This window comes from Nilaparvata lugens, chromosome X (assembly GCF_014356525.2).
Source record: "Nilaparvata lugens isolate BPH chromosome X, ASM1435652v1, whole genome shotgun sequence".
Lineage (NCBI taxonomy): Eukaryota > Metazoa > Arthropoda > Insecta > Hemiptera > Delphacidae > Nilaparvata > Nilaparvata lugens.
In genome coordinates this window covers 63,628,931-63,643,538 of record NC_052518.1, presented here as the reverse complement: position 1 = coordinate 63,643,538, position 14,608 = coordinate 63,628,931, and the positions used below count along the sequence as shown (strand labels likewise).

The window sequence follows — 14,608 nt, the reverse complement described above, 5'->3', positions numbered from 1 at the left end:
TGAATAGTTTTTCTCTTGGTTTGACCAATAAGAAAAACCCCAAACTGATATTCAATGATTTCTCATTTAGAAGAGCAGGCGATACTGCACTGGGTGATGTTCGATGGCGTTGCCTGTCTAGTACCTGTAAAGCTTATCTTAAAACAGACAACTCAGTAACTAAAATTATTGAACTTCCGATCTTTCACAACCATCCACCATCAAATTGTAATATTAATGATTCTCAAAATTCCGTTACATGCTCCACACCAATTACTGATAGGGTGGCAGTGCCGCCTTCTCAATCTGATATTGACGTTTCTATAAATAACTCGACTCCTAGTTGCTTATTTCCAGTTCAATCTTCAGATGTAAACAAATGTAACAAGTGTTTTAGTTTCATAGAGACATTGATAATTGACAATCAATCTTTAAAAGAGGAAAATGTTCGTCTGAGAGAGCAGTGGAATGCAGCTATTGACCGTTCAATTATGAATGATAAACTGATTATGGAGATGAAGGAGAAAAATTCATTTGAGATCGGAACACAAACAGAACATTTGCAGAGTTTTCATGCACTTAGTATACTATAGGTGTGGTTCCTACCTGTCTGGACGCTTTGTCTTCCGGACATTCAAATGGAGAATTGAATTTAAACTTTTAGCTCATGACAATGAGGTTGATTATGGTCATAGTATGGTCAACAACTTCAGCCTGGACGCACAACAAATTGGCCTACCAATACCTGTAATTCTTAGTCAAACTAGAAAACCAAAACCTCAAACAGATATATTTCTGTTCTGGAATTTACAGGGCCTGACAAACAAGATTGATGATCTTGCTCTTTTAACGACTCAATATAGTGTGAAAATTATTGCAGTAGCTGAGCATTGGCTCAGAGATACTGAGATGAATTGTATATCAATTCCGGGATTTAGTCTTGTATCTTATTTTTGTCGATCTGATAAGAGCAGGGGAGGAGCTGCTTTATTTGTAAAAGAAAATATTGTCATCAACGATCTTACAGATGTAAACAAATTATCCACTGAAATGGTATGTGAAGCTTGTGCCATTGAGATCCCAGAAAAAAAGTAATAGCTGTTTCAATTTACCGGCCTTATAACAATGATTATGCTGTTTTCACTGCCTTCCTAAATTGTTTGTATGAGATTCTTTTGTTGATTTTTAAACGAGGTTTTTCGATAATTATTGGTGGTGATTTTAATGTAAATTTTGATCGTGAGTATAGAGAAAAAACACAACTATGCAGTATGCTCGATAGTTTTGGTTTAAGTCCTACCATAAATAGTATCACAAGACCAGGGATAGTAAATCCAGGATCTTGTATAGATAATGTATTAACAAATATACACGGTAGTAGATACAATGTAGATGTCATTCATACAGCTCTTTCAGACCATAATGCCTTACTTTTTGAAGCTGACATAACAGTTAAGCCTGCTCCTCTTTCTATGGATCACAGATTTGATAAAATTAGGCTAATAAATTTTTGTAATATATCTCATTTCTTGGAGCTTATTGGATCTGTTGTGTGGTTTGATGTTTATAAATCAGATAGGGATAAAAAATTCAAAAATTTTCTGGACACATACTTAAAAGCTGTTAACACTGCTTTTCCTTTAATTTTTCCCAAGAGAAGAAATGCAAGACCTGACACTAAATGGTACACAGGTGAACTAAAAACTCTTAAAGATGAATGTGATGAGTTGTATTATCTCTATCAAGTTTACAGATCTCAACATTTAAAAAATCTGTACAACTCCTCTAAAAATAAATATAAGAAGTCAGTTAGGGATGCAAGAAAAAAGTACTTCAGTCACATGATTCTCAGTTCTCAGAATGTGAGTAAAACTACTTGGAACATAGTTAGATCACTGTCAAATGTTAACACAAAATCTACCAATGTAAGGTGCTCAATAACTGCAGAAAAGTTCAATAATTTTTTCACAGGACACATAGCAAACCTTAGCAGTAGGATTCCAAAGAGCAACCTGCTCTCTTCTGATTATTTGGAGAGGGTTGAGAAGCCAAAAAGTAATTTTTCTTTCAAGTCTGTCACTGTGGAGAAGGTCTATGCAATGATTCATAATCTAAGTAATAGTAAATGTCTAGATATTTATGGCTTAAATTCTCTTTTATTGAAAATCTCTGCGAAGTATATATGCGAAGTATTAGCCTACCTATTCAATCAATATGTTGTTAACTGTTCTGATTTTCCTCCTGAGTTGAAGAAAATAAAAGTAATACCTATTCATAAAAGAGGCTCCAAAGATGATCCATCAAACTTCAGACCAATATCAATAGTGCCTATATTTTCTAAATTATTTGAGATGATAATGCAGGAGCAACTCTCTGAGTATTTCGAAAAAAATAAATTATTGTCAGATAAGCAATTTGGCTTCAGAAAACAGCGTAGCACAAGTAAGGCTGTGCAGAAATTAACAAATCAAGTTGTAATGGATCTTGAGAGTAGGTTTCTTGTTACTTTCAGATCATTTGATATGAGTCGTGCGTTCGATACAGTCCACCATGATCTGTTATTAAGAAAATTGGAATATTATGGTTTGGAAATTCAGTCTGTTAGAGTGATTAAATCTTACTTAGAGGGGAGGAGTCAGTTTGTGTTTCAATCTGGATTTCTGTCCAGTGGCAATGATGTACTGTATGGTGTTCCTCAGGGATCCATACTAGGACCACTATTATTCATAGTTTATATAAATGACTTACCTTCAAATGTTGATTGTGCTACCAGAGAGGGTTTCTTGTTTGCAGATGACCTGGGTTTAAAAATAAAAGCTAATACCACATTAGAGTTAGATCACCTACTTGTAAATAGTACAAATATTGTGACTGATTGGTGCTCAGCAAATCATCTTACACTCAATATAGATAAAACCTGTGATATTAGTTTTAGTTATAATAATAGGTTACCAAGCAGTATTGAATCACTAAAGTTCCTAGGTATATATATTGATAACAGACTGAATTGGTTCTCGCACGTGGAGTCCCTAAGTAAGAAATTATCTAAAGGCCTTTATATGTTAAGAAGATTGCGTGGAGTTGTTGATGTTGACGTTTTGTTAAATGTTTATTATGCTCAGATATTCTCATTGTTGTCTTATGGAATCATTGTATGGGGTAATTGCAGTAGGTCCATTGAGATTTTTAGGCTTCAGAAAAGGGCAGTAAGAATAATAATGAATGAAAACCAAAGATCTCATTGTAGGCCTCTTTTCAAAAAACTTAAGCTGTTGACTCTGCCGTCCGTCTATGTTATGAGCCTGGTTCTCTATATACATACATATAAAGGGGTTTTGGCTACTGGCACTGAGGTCCATAATCATAATACGAGGCACAGAAATAACATAAGAACTGAATACCTCAGGTATTCACGATCACAAAAAAGCTGGCTGTTTATTGGAGTAAAATTGTACAATTTCTTGCCACTATCTATTAGAAGCCTTTCTTGTATGAGTTTCAAAAAAACTGTTGTGCAGCTCTGTTTCTTGATATATCTAAAGCATATGATGCTATTGATAAAAACATGCTTCTAAAAAAACTTGATTTATCAGGAGTAAGAGGAATTGCTAATGATTGGTTAAGATGCTACCTATCTAATAGGAGTCAAAGGGTCAGAATTAACGATACGTTGAGTGAACCCGGGGACATTACCATAGGTATTCCTCAAGGATCAGTGTTATCAAGTACTTTATTCCTGGTCTTTATTAACGATTTGACGGATGGTGACTTACAGGGAAAGATTACATCTTTTGCAGACGATACAGTTATATTTTACTCGGCCAAAACAAATCAAGAACTTAAAAATAAATTAGAAATGGATCTTAAGCACCTTAGGTGGTGGTTTTGCGAAAATAAATTAACTATCAACACAGACAAATCTAATATAATACAATTTAATCTTCAAAACACGGATCAGGAGTTAACTAGTATTTACTTCCATAAATTAGATTGTGCGCAACAGGTGAATAATATATTGTGTAACTGTGAAACAATAAAACAAGCACGTACAGTTAAGTATCTGGGCCTCATATTGGATAGTAGGCTCACTTGGTCAGATCATGTACAGAAGATAAAAAATGAGTTATTTGTATACATAAGGAAGTTCTATTACCTCAGACAGCTATGTCCAAAAGAAGTATTGTTACAATTATACCATGCAATTATTGGTTCTAGAATAAATTATGGAATAATATGCTATGGGAGTGCATACAATGTTCATATTAAACCTGTGATTACTGGTCAGAAACATATATTAAAAATAATTTGTAATAAACCTAAACAATATAGTTCAATGATGCTCTTCAGAGAACTATCAATATTATCAGTGAGACATTCTTTTCTATTCAAAGCATTGCTGGATTTAGCTGAAAATAATTTCGATATGCAACAGATGAGAGAAAGAATAAACCTCAGGAATTCACAGGACATTAACCTCCCAAAACCAAGATTAGAACATTCCAGACGACACTTCAAATACATAGCTATAAAATATTCAATTCACTTCCAGTAACAACAAGGAAAATAATGTCACGTCAGTTATTTAGAAAAGAAATCAAGAAATTCATTTTACAACTAGACAACCCGAATGATTTTTTTACTAAATTAATATAGGTCTAAATTTAGTATAATTTACACATTACACGACATGAACACTGCAACAATCAAAGATCATTGAACTCACAAATCCCGTCCGGTATGCAGTAAGACAGTATCAAATTTCAATCACTGTCTCTTTCTTCAAAACGCATTCATTTATGGGCTAATTACATCAGCACTTTGAAAAAAAAACGAAACGTTAACTATGAATAAAATTGAACTAAATATGAAAAAAAAACAGCAACCACTCCGTACATAGTTTTAAGTTTTGTGTAAGTGTATGTAAGTGTGTGTGTGTGTGTGTGTGTGTGTGTGTGTGTGTGTTTGTGCGCATGTGTGAATGTGTGTGCGTATGAATGTGTGCGCATATGTGAATGTGTGTGCGTATGAATGTGTGCTAGAATGATTATAAATATTGACATATTGATTTATTTCAATATAATACCATATTCAATTATTATGTTCTTCATGATATAATATTTAAATTTGTATATAAATATTTTATTATATATATTCAAGTGTCCCCACACAGGGTAGCCTATAGGAACACATATTAGAAATTAGGAAATAAAATTGTATTTGATTTTTGGAATGCATTTGATTGTTTAATTTTTTTTTTTTTTTTTGAATAAAGAAATTTGAAAATTTGAATAAGGGGTAAACTTGATTATTTGACGAATGAAACTATATCTCCAATCATATTCTGTTTCAGAAGAACAGAAAAATTATTCAATGACTTGATAGTCTGAAGTGCACCTCAACATTATTTTAAAAGTATTAGTTTCAATTGATTTAAACTCATTAATTTAACAAAATGAGCTTTATCGGTGTTGTCGAACTCATTGTAATACCTACTGATTTCTGAATGTTTGATAAATTTTCGTCTGTTCAGTCACAGAAATTGTTCTTTCAAAAATCGAATTATTCACATTAGTATGCTACAGTATGTTTGAAAGATAACAAATTCATCCCTCAAATTCAAACTTGAGAAACCACCTTTCTCTCTATATCTTTTAGAATACAGTACTTCGATATCCACTGAAAACCCAAACTTCTGATTAATTTAAACTTCAGTCTACTCATGGATTCATCAACTAATTTTACATCTTTCGAATGAATAATTATTCACAGGTGAATTTGTGGATACATTAAAAAGATATGATGACTTTGATAGAAGGAAAATCAGATAGGAAAAAATTTACAACTCATGAGGAAACTAAGAGAAATTTGGCTTAATTTCTTTGATAGATTTTTTTTTTTGTCTTCAATGGAGTTACTAGGATACCAGTATGTAGCACTCATTAATGTAACTACCAAACCAGTAAGAAATCATATCTCATTGTTATATATTAAATGTTGATTAAATTAAAAAATCAATATGGTTCCTTTTATAATAGCTTGGCTCAACATATACCCCAGTTGAGTACCGCTGCTCTACAGTTCTTAACTCTAGAATAATCTCTTGTATTAGCCAAACCGATACTGAACAAAGAATACAATTTTTATGCTGGGAAATTGAGAAAAGATAGCTGCGACTCTATATAGGATGTCCCATAAAGTGCCACACTCTAGGAAATGGTTTTCTGGGTTGAAATAAGGGAAAAATCAGGAATAACATAATTATGATGGAAATCGCTTCGTTTGCCATTTTGTTTTCTTTACAAAATTATTTATATCTCGAAGAACCTTTTTGACCGATTAAGTTCATACTTAGAATGGTTCTTACTTTGGTCAAGACCTAATTAATGAGAAATAACCAACTCAGTTCTATAATACATTTTTAAATGGCGGCCATTTAAAAATTTTTATTAAAAATGACAAGAAAACTGTAACTTTCATGCATAAATTCAAAGATATGCTATGTTACCAGTGATTTTGTTGTTAATGAAAACGGTAGGTAATTGCAGAGACAAATAATCTAAGTATCTTTACGCAAACCGGTATCTTTACTCTATGGTAATGATGAGCGAATCACTGTTATAGAACATTTGATGACTGTTGATTGATAGACTTGTTCTGTCTATATTGTAGACATTATTCAAGGCTGATTTACAAATATTATATGATTCACGGATTGTGAATAGATTAATTCTTATGAATAGATTCTTCTTAGATTGTGAATAGATTCTTGTGTCTTGAAGAACATTCTGTTTTGATTCTTAATTATTATGTCTTGAAGGAACAACAGTGACATTAATTGGTCTAAGGTTTATATAGTCCATTTTAGTGTCCCATTTTACCGTTTACCTTTGAGTGAAGAACACTCTCATAAGAATCAACATTTTTTACGGTTTTTGTTCTGCCCAGCATTGGACAGCAGTGAAGATCATCTTAATTTTTATTGTACAAATTTAATTGTTACAAAAGTTGAATGATAATCAACAATCTATGATGAATGAATTTCTGATTTCTTCTCCAAAGCTGATTGATTTTTTCTGAAAGATTTTCTTATTATATTATATCAATTCAACTGATTTTCCATATTTCATTACTTTCAGAGTTCACCAAGCTACAGCTGCAGAGAGATGGAAAAGACATAAAGTACAAAGTCTCCGGTTTTTACTTCACCCACGCTTTACCTACGAGAATGTAAGTTTCACATTAATCAACAATCCTACCACTTGAATTGTATCATGGAAATGTATCATATCATATTTCTTTTGGATAGGGTTCGCCACGGGAAACAGGACGTTTTTCAAATGTGTATTGCACGATCAATTTACATGATAGAATCATGTTTATGCTACACAAACAATCATCATTCCAAACTTCATGCAATGGTTTTACTTCACGTTACAGCTTCTCGAACAATCACAATGCAGAAACCCCGAACAGTATCGAAAATGTAATTGCTGAACTGAAATCATCTGTTCGAAGTTTAAAACCTATAAATCAATAATAGCAGAATCTAATTCAAATCTATTCATTATATTCTTATAAATAATATATATTAAATTTATCCTATTCTAATTAAAAAACAACTTTTCTGAATCTTCAAAATTTTTGCCTGCCATGTTGGATCCGCCTTATAATTCCAACTTCATTTTAAATCCAATTTCTTTTTTTTTTATGGGAAGGGGTTCAGTCATATGATACATGACCGTGTATCCATGTCTCAAACCGTTTCAAAGATCATTCGAAAATGAATTAGATGAGTACATTGGAAATTAAAAATATCTAATTTTACTTTTTCAAGTGTTAGTAAACACTAATAATAACTTCTACTCACTTACTTAACATCTTGAACAGAAACAATTTGATCTGTTGTAATTTTAATGTGCTTATTTGTTCCATTTCTGTATCTTCAAATGTGAATTTCTTTGAAACGGTTTGAGATATCGATGTGCTGTTTTCACCATTCATTTCCTGCTGAAATTCTCTTTTAAAATCATGTATTTCATGACAACCTTACCATTTAAAAAAATAATGTCGAGTTAAAGATGGATCCAAGATGGCGGGCCAAAATTTTGTAGCTACAGAAAAGTAGTTTTTTTTCGAAATGCTTTCAAAAGGGCAAAGACTCTCTTCTTTTCTTCTCACAATTCCAATCAAACCACTGCTCTTTATTCTTCACCATAGTTCTTATCAAACCTGTCGGCGCAAATTCGTGAATTAGGGATATCAGGTATCTGAAAAACCAAGTCTGATACTACTAGAAACATCAAATAAAACTTTTGAACAGTTATGTCGGAGAAAGAAGAAAATGTTTTGGTTATCATTAACGGAGAAGTTTAAGGCAGTGAAAGATTCGAGTCAGTTTTGTAAACTTGTGAGATGTTTCAGGAAAAGGAGCTTCAGAGCAGGAAATGATATTTCACTAGAAGACTGGGTATAGCACTTTGATAAATTGTTGAATTCTGTCTTCACTGCATATAAAATATTGTATTTTGAACCGTGCATAGTGGATGATAATGTGTACGTTCTGTGTACAGTAAATTAATCCAGTTCCAATCGTAAATTGTTCCATCACGTGACTAGTGCAAAATGTCGGAACTCTTTACCTGGTAAATTGTGAATCGGACAATTTACCACATTCCATGTACACAGAACGGGCCCATTCTGGACTCACCCGTCTTAGCATAATGTTCTAGCCTTTTCACACCATGACTGGCATGACTATCACACAAAAAACACAATGAGACCACCATTTTGTATTGAAAACTGTAAAAATTGTAGAGCTCCAAATACCAAGAACAAGCAAGACAGGCTTGCCAACCTTTTTTGAGCAATCATTGCCTGGACTATATTATAGCCTAATAGAGTTGGAATGCGCAATGATAGAATATTAGTGTGAGAAATTTAATCAAGTCCCGTCTGCCTCGTCCAATAGGGGCTTAAGGTATTTATTGTAAAAGAATATGGAATTTTCTCTTTCCATTGGTGTAAAGATTATTAATTTTGAATGCGTACTTTGATAATTATGAATTTTCAAAAATCTGATCCAAGAATCTTTTCCAGTAACTCTGTATATGGATAATAAAGATAGATATACAGTAAAAGATAATTTTCGCTCTTTATTAATTGAAATATATCAATTCATAGCTCAAAACATCCACTTGAAAGAACTGCAATTCCCTGTAGATAGACGCAGTCCAAAACTAACTGTTTCAAAAATGACATTCTTTGAAGTTTGAAAGTGGTTAATGAATTCGTTTTTTTCTAGGTTGGAGACTGATGGTTTCGTTATATTTGACGATCAAACCAAGTCGATGAGAAGTTCTGCCAAATTCTGTTATTTCTTGTCGCCAAAGAAATCCACCGGCTTGATCATTGATGAAATTAATTAAAGCATAGGCAAAAGTCTACTATAAAATTTAAATTTCATTGAATTAGAGATCAAACTATTGAATTTGATATGATGAATTGTTTAAAAGACTGTGATGTGCAGCAATTTAAATTGCACATATTTATGAACAACTATTAATGTTATTTTCGGTATTAGTCCACTAATTCATCTGATACTTTGACGATGTCCAAGTCATTAATAATAGGTATAAAGTCATAATAGTCACTTTGTGTTCTTGGAAGACAATCGTGATTAAATTCTAGACTGTGTTATTTCCATGACAATTTTTTTTATGTATACTGTGATCTTGTTACATGGTAAGATGTTACCGTGCCTTTTTGTTTCAAGGTAAGGTAGCCCTAGTTGTTTTGATTCGAGATTATGTTCAGTTAGTTTATTCAAGTTTGAGCTTATTATTTGATCTCGATGTTTATAAGATAATCTTATTCTTATTTCACTCGTAATAATCACCAAGAATTTCCTCAGTATTGTACTGTAGTAATACAGTGTTACTAAAAGTATTGTAGTTAATTAAGATTGTCTATAAACAAGTTTTGATACTTCAATGATGCTCAAGTTATTAATAATTATAGATTTTTATAACATTGATTTAAAAAAAATCAAATTTGAATTGCTTGCTTGTGAAAGTATCATTCTATTCCCGTGTTAGTTGTTAGTTAGGCTTGATTTGTTGAAACTGCAATAATTTTGCAGTTACAATACAACAGCATTCAATTATATATTCTTGTTTCCAAAGCAAGGTTTACTCTTCCCATCAAAGAGTTTACTAGCATTTACTAGCAATTATCATTAGCTTCTCTCCAAATCAATCTTATAATTAACTTTCTATAATCAATAGTATTGTTAAGATTATAGTTCATGTTCTATTTGTTTATTCAGATTTCCGTGTGTATAAGGAAAAGTTTATGAAATGAGAAAATGTGTGGGAAAGTGCATTAAGAAAAGTTTTTTATGTGTGTTATTCAGATTTAGGTGTGTATAACGTGATATAACTCATATGCTAATTACTATTTCTACCAAAGAGTGTACTACTTTGTAGTCGAATTATTATTAGCTTTTTTACTATATTGATAGTATTATTAACTTTATATAAATAGAAGTATTGTTATGAATAATGTTTTTGTTTGATTTGATTTAGATTCCCTTGTGTTTAAGGAGAAATTATGAATGATTGTCTATAGGAAATGTGTGAGTATAAGCATGAATAAAAGATATCATTATGTTATGTTGTAAACTATATATCTGCGTAAAAGCCAGTTTATATCGTATCTGCATAAATGAAGTAATTCAATCAATCAATCCTGTGCCGTGCATACACTCTCACCCGGTCAAGAAAGTTATACTCGACAATAGTCGACAGTCATTGGCTTGAGAAAACAATACCTAATCGGCTTGAAATTCAGAAGGTAAACTGTAAATGCAATATCTTATTATATGCTATCTTTTCTCTATTGTATAAGTTTATTCATATCAATTTTATGATTTCCGTGTGCATAAGGTGATCTTATCTTACTTGAAGTGTAATTCCTATTTCTATGAAAGTATTTACTATTGTTTTTAGTTGAAGTATTGGGCTATTAGCTCATGATTTTTCACTAATAGCTTGTGAGATTGAAGGTAGAAAGCCACTATTCATCCAAAATCTGTATGAAATACTATATATTTTTATTTTTCATACTCACTCATATTATGCAGTTCACCATAAGGTTTTCATTGCAGATTCAAGTTTTCAAGTTGACAATTATAATATTTTATAACAAAATATATTACGATTCATATATATATATATATATATACTCATATATATACGCATATATATATATATATATATATATATATATATATATATATATATATATATATTACTCATATATATATACGATTATATTATTTTATTTACGATTATTCTATATTACGTATAATTGATCGGATACTATATTGTTGATGGACTAGAGTTGGTAATCTTCTAATGGGCAGCTTTTCCTGTTTTACATGCATTAAGCATGGTTTCGTAGTACTACTCAAGTACCGTATTTGATAGATGTTCGCTGTTGGAGTAACTGATCAAGTAGGCTGATTGCTAATTGCTTAGCTTATTGAATTCAAACAAAAAAAAAAAAATGATTGTCAAAACACACTAAACTAAGACCAGATTTCATTGTAAAAGTAAAGTATCATGATAAATTTACTCATATAATAACAACCATTTACCCGACATTCAGAACTGGTTTGAGCCAGTCAGTAGCTACTCAGTAGCTATACTACTATTATCCTATTCTTTTCTTGTATAATTCTATTATTCTCTACTATTATCCTATTATTCTCGAGAAAACGAATCAATAACATTTATTAAAAAAACATATATATTTTTAATGACAAGTTTCCAGTTCCACACATTAATAATGTCTGATGATTATCATATATATCTGCAGTTACATATATCTGCAATGAACAATTCGATTCACATGAGCGTTGAAAAATATGAATTACTGTACTCACACACACACACACACACACACACACACACACACACATATATATATATATATATATATATATATATATATATATATATATATATATAACCTAAAATAGGAATGGTGGTCTTAGATAATGATGCAATACAAAGTCAAATCAAATCCAATAAATTTTAATGATTTTCTTTTGTAAAATTTTCCTGTACTGGATGTTTGAATGCTAAAATGAGAATGAAGGTCTCTTGATAATCACAAATCAAGTACATAGTACCAAGACTTTTGGTTTGTTTGCTCTTTCAGATCTATCAAATCAACAATTTTCATGTAAATGGTTTGTCTCTGAAGGAAATTATATAATAAAGTTGATGTTGGTTAAAAATGTTAGGTTATTCTTCTACTCTATTTTTTGTTGGTTCGTACTTATGTAATACCATATAATATGCTATCGAAATAAGTGGAATATGTGTTAAAATAATGTATTGGGAATTGATAATTGAGAAAGTAAAATACATCTCTGATAGTATTGCAGGAGAAATTATTTCACAATTCAACCCTTGCTTCTTCTACTGTAGAATCCTCATAGCTGGTTGTTAATTAGTTGAAGACTTCCATTCTTTAAAGATTGTACCTGAAATGTCTGTACCAATAAAATAGTAATAGTTATGCGATTGTGGAATGCAAACGCAATCTCAACTTGTAATGCTGTCAGCACCGGTTGCACGTAAGTTAAGTCTATCCATCTATAACTTGAATTCAACCGATTTTGAACTTTGAGAACCAGTGGGCGGATCGGATAAGGATGCGATGACGTCTTTTAACCGCGGCAGAGGACCTAAGTGCAACCAGTCATCTTTTTTACTGAAGCATACTAGCTCACACATTGCATTAGATTGTTTAAATGATCCAAACCTTATTTTTGAAAAAAATACATTCATTCTCCTTTTTAATTTTAACTGGATACTCATTTTCACACTAGATGGATTTCACACTGACTTAATCACTACAAAAAGAATTTACACTCAATTCACACATTACCGTACACAATATACATTTTTATAAATATTTGACATAACACATAATTTTCTATAAAACTATAACAATAATTTCTTGAAGATAGCAAACACCACGACGATCTGTCTCATTCTATTACGTAGTAAGTACTTTTAATCAAGATCTTGACAGCAATACATTGAAAACATAACTTCCAATCACCATCCAAGATGAGGGTAGAGTATTGACTAAAGAATTCTGCTCTCACAATTTTGAATTTTATTATTTCTGGTGAAAGATTTTGATTCAGGATCCAGGACTCATTTTAAAGGTGGCTGGTCATTTTTTATCTATCTGAAAGAGATTGATTGATTGATTATTTTCCTTTATTAGGGCGGAGTTAGACTACGGGGGCCTGTTTCACTAAGGTACAAGTATTGTTACCAACCATGGTTACGTAGTTACAAGTTGACAAGTACTCACGTTTCACAAAAATTTATGATCTACAAGTCTACTAGTACTCCAATAGTAAACATATCCTATTTTCATGATAATATCCTTAGAGGGATAAAGGGCATTTTTGAATATTAGAAATAATCATTTTAATGATCACTTGTAAAACTTTTACATATAGCTTTCCCCTTCGGAAAAAAAATCTTAGTTACGAACAAGTAGTAATTTTGACAAGAATGAAAATCTTTGTGTAACAGGCAAAATCACTTGTTCGTAACAAGCAAACACTTTTAAACTCTATTATATTATTCAAATAAGTTTGCTACTGGTTTGGTACTATTGACTACCGGTACCCATATGAGTTACATTTTCATTCATAAAATTCACTAATTGTGAAAATTTATATATATTATAATTTTTTTAATTGAGCGATTCATTGTAACTACAAGTTCACAATTATTCTGCTTTTGTGAAAAGCAGTTCTCCAAAACCATGGTTGACAACAAGACTTGTAACCAACTTGTACCTTTGTGAAACAGGCCCCAGGTCCTCTCTGCTACACAGCCCTAAATAGAGTATGGCCTAAGAGAATTAGAGTATTCAGGGATATTAATATGAAACATTGAACTCCAAACAGCATGGATATGATTAGTATTATGGTAACGGAAAGAATAGAGTAGGCCGATACAAAAAAACACATAACTTTTGCATCGAGTGGGTGAGTTGAGTGTCTAATAAGGGTAAACTTGGGCCTTATTCCATTCTACCTCATCCGAGTTGCAGCTCAATTGATAACGAGATCCGGCCCAGGAGCAATAAGTCCACTCGTCTTTATTCTAACCGCCAATTGCCTTCTGAAAATAGAAAAATCATCAGTTACCAAATGGAAAAATGCTTTTCAAATATACTATATTGGATGTAACTTTACTGTACATCACATTACTGTATTCATAGTATAACGACTACAAATACCAATGTAAATATAACTCAAATATACTATAATAATATAGTATAGTATATAGTATAATATAGTATTGGAACTATCCAATATTATTGAATGTGACTTTCAAGTTATTGTTATAACACGAAATATATTAGGAACACAATGGATTCCCATTCGGAAGTTACATAAGTTAGTGTGTTTACGCGCTTTGCAGGTGATTTATTTTTTAGAAGTTTTCAGTTATTGGAATTATATATGGAAACATGAATTACTCTTAACATTTAAGACGGAATAGTACGCAAATATGTGTTATTTCAGCCC

General features: G+C 31.6%; 2 protein-coding genes across 8 annotated transcripts in view; one reads left to right on the top strand and one right to left on the bottom strand.

The window, feature by feature from the left end:
* Window positions 1-12,424, top strand: part of LOC111062039 — a 63,781-nt gene extending 51,357 nt beyond the window's left edge. For 3 of the 4 annotated variants that reach the window (XM_039441324.1, XM_039441326.1, XM_039441323.1), the window contains exons 12-13: window positions 7,116-7,206; window positions 9,281-11,666. In XM_039441324.1, the coding sequence (XP_039297258.1) occupies window positions 7,116-7,206; window positions 9,281-9,404 (215 nt within the window). In that variant the 3' untranslated portion in view covers window positions 9,405-11,666. Of the gene's footprint in view, window positions 1-7,115; window positions 7,207-9,280 lie in introns of all 4 variants that reach the window. The other variant, XM_039441325.1, reaches the window with a different exon arrangement.
* Window positions 12,425-13,972: 1,548 nt separating this feature from the next.
* LOC111053607 (KH domain-containing, RNA-binding, signal transduction-associated protein 2) overlaps window positions 13,973-14,608 on the bottom strand; it is a 1,288,254-nt gene continuing 1,287,618 nt past the window's right edge. For all 4 annotated transcript variants that reach the window (XM_039441331.1, XM_039441334.1, XM_039441333.1 and 1 more), the window contains one exon: window positions 13,973-14,198. In XM_039441331.1, coding sequence (XP_039297265.1) covers window positions 14,129-14,198 — 70 coding nt within the window. In that variant the 3' untranslated portion in view covers window positions 13,973-14,128. The remainder of the gene's footprint in view (window positions 14,199-14,608) is intronic.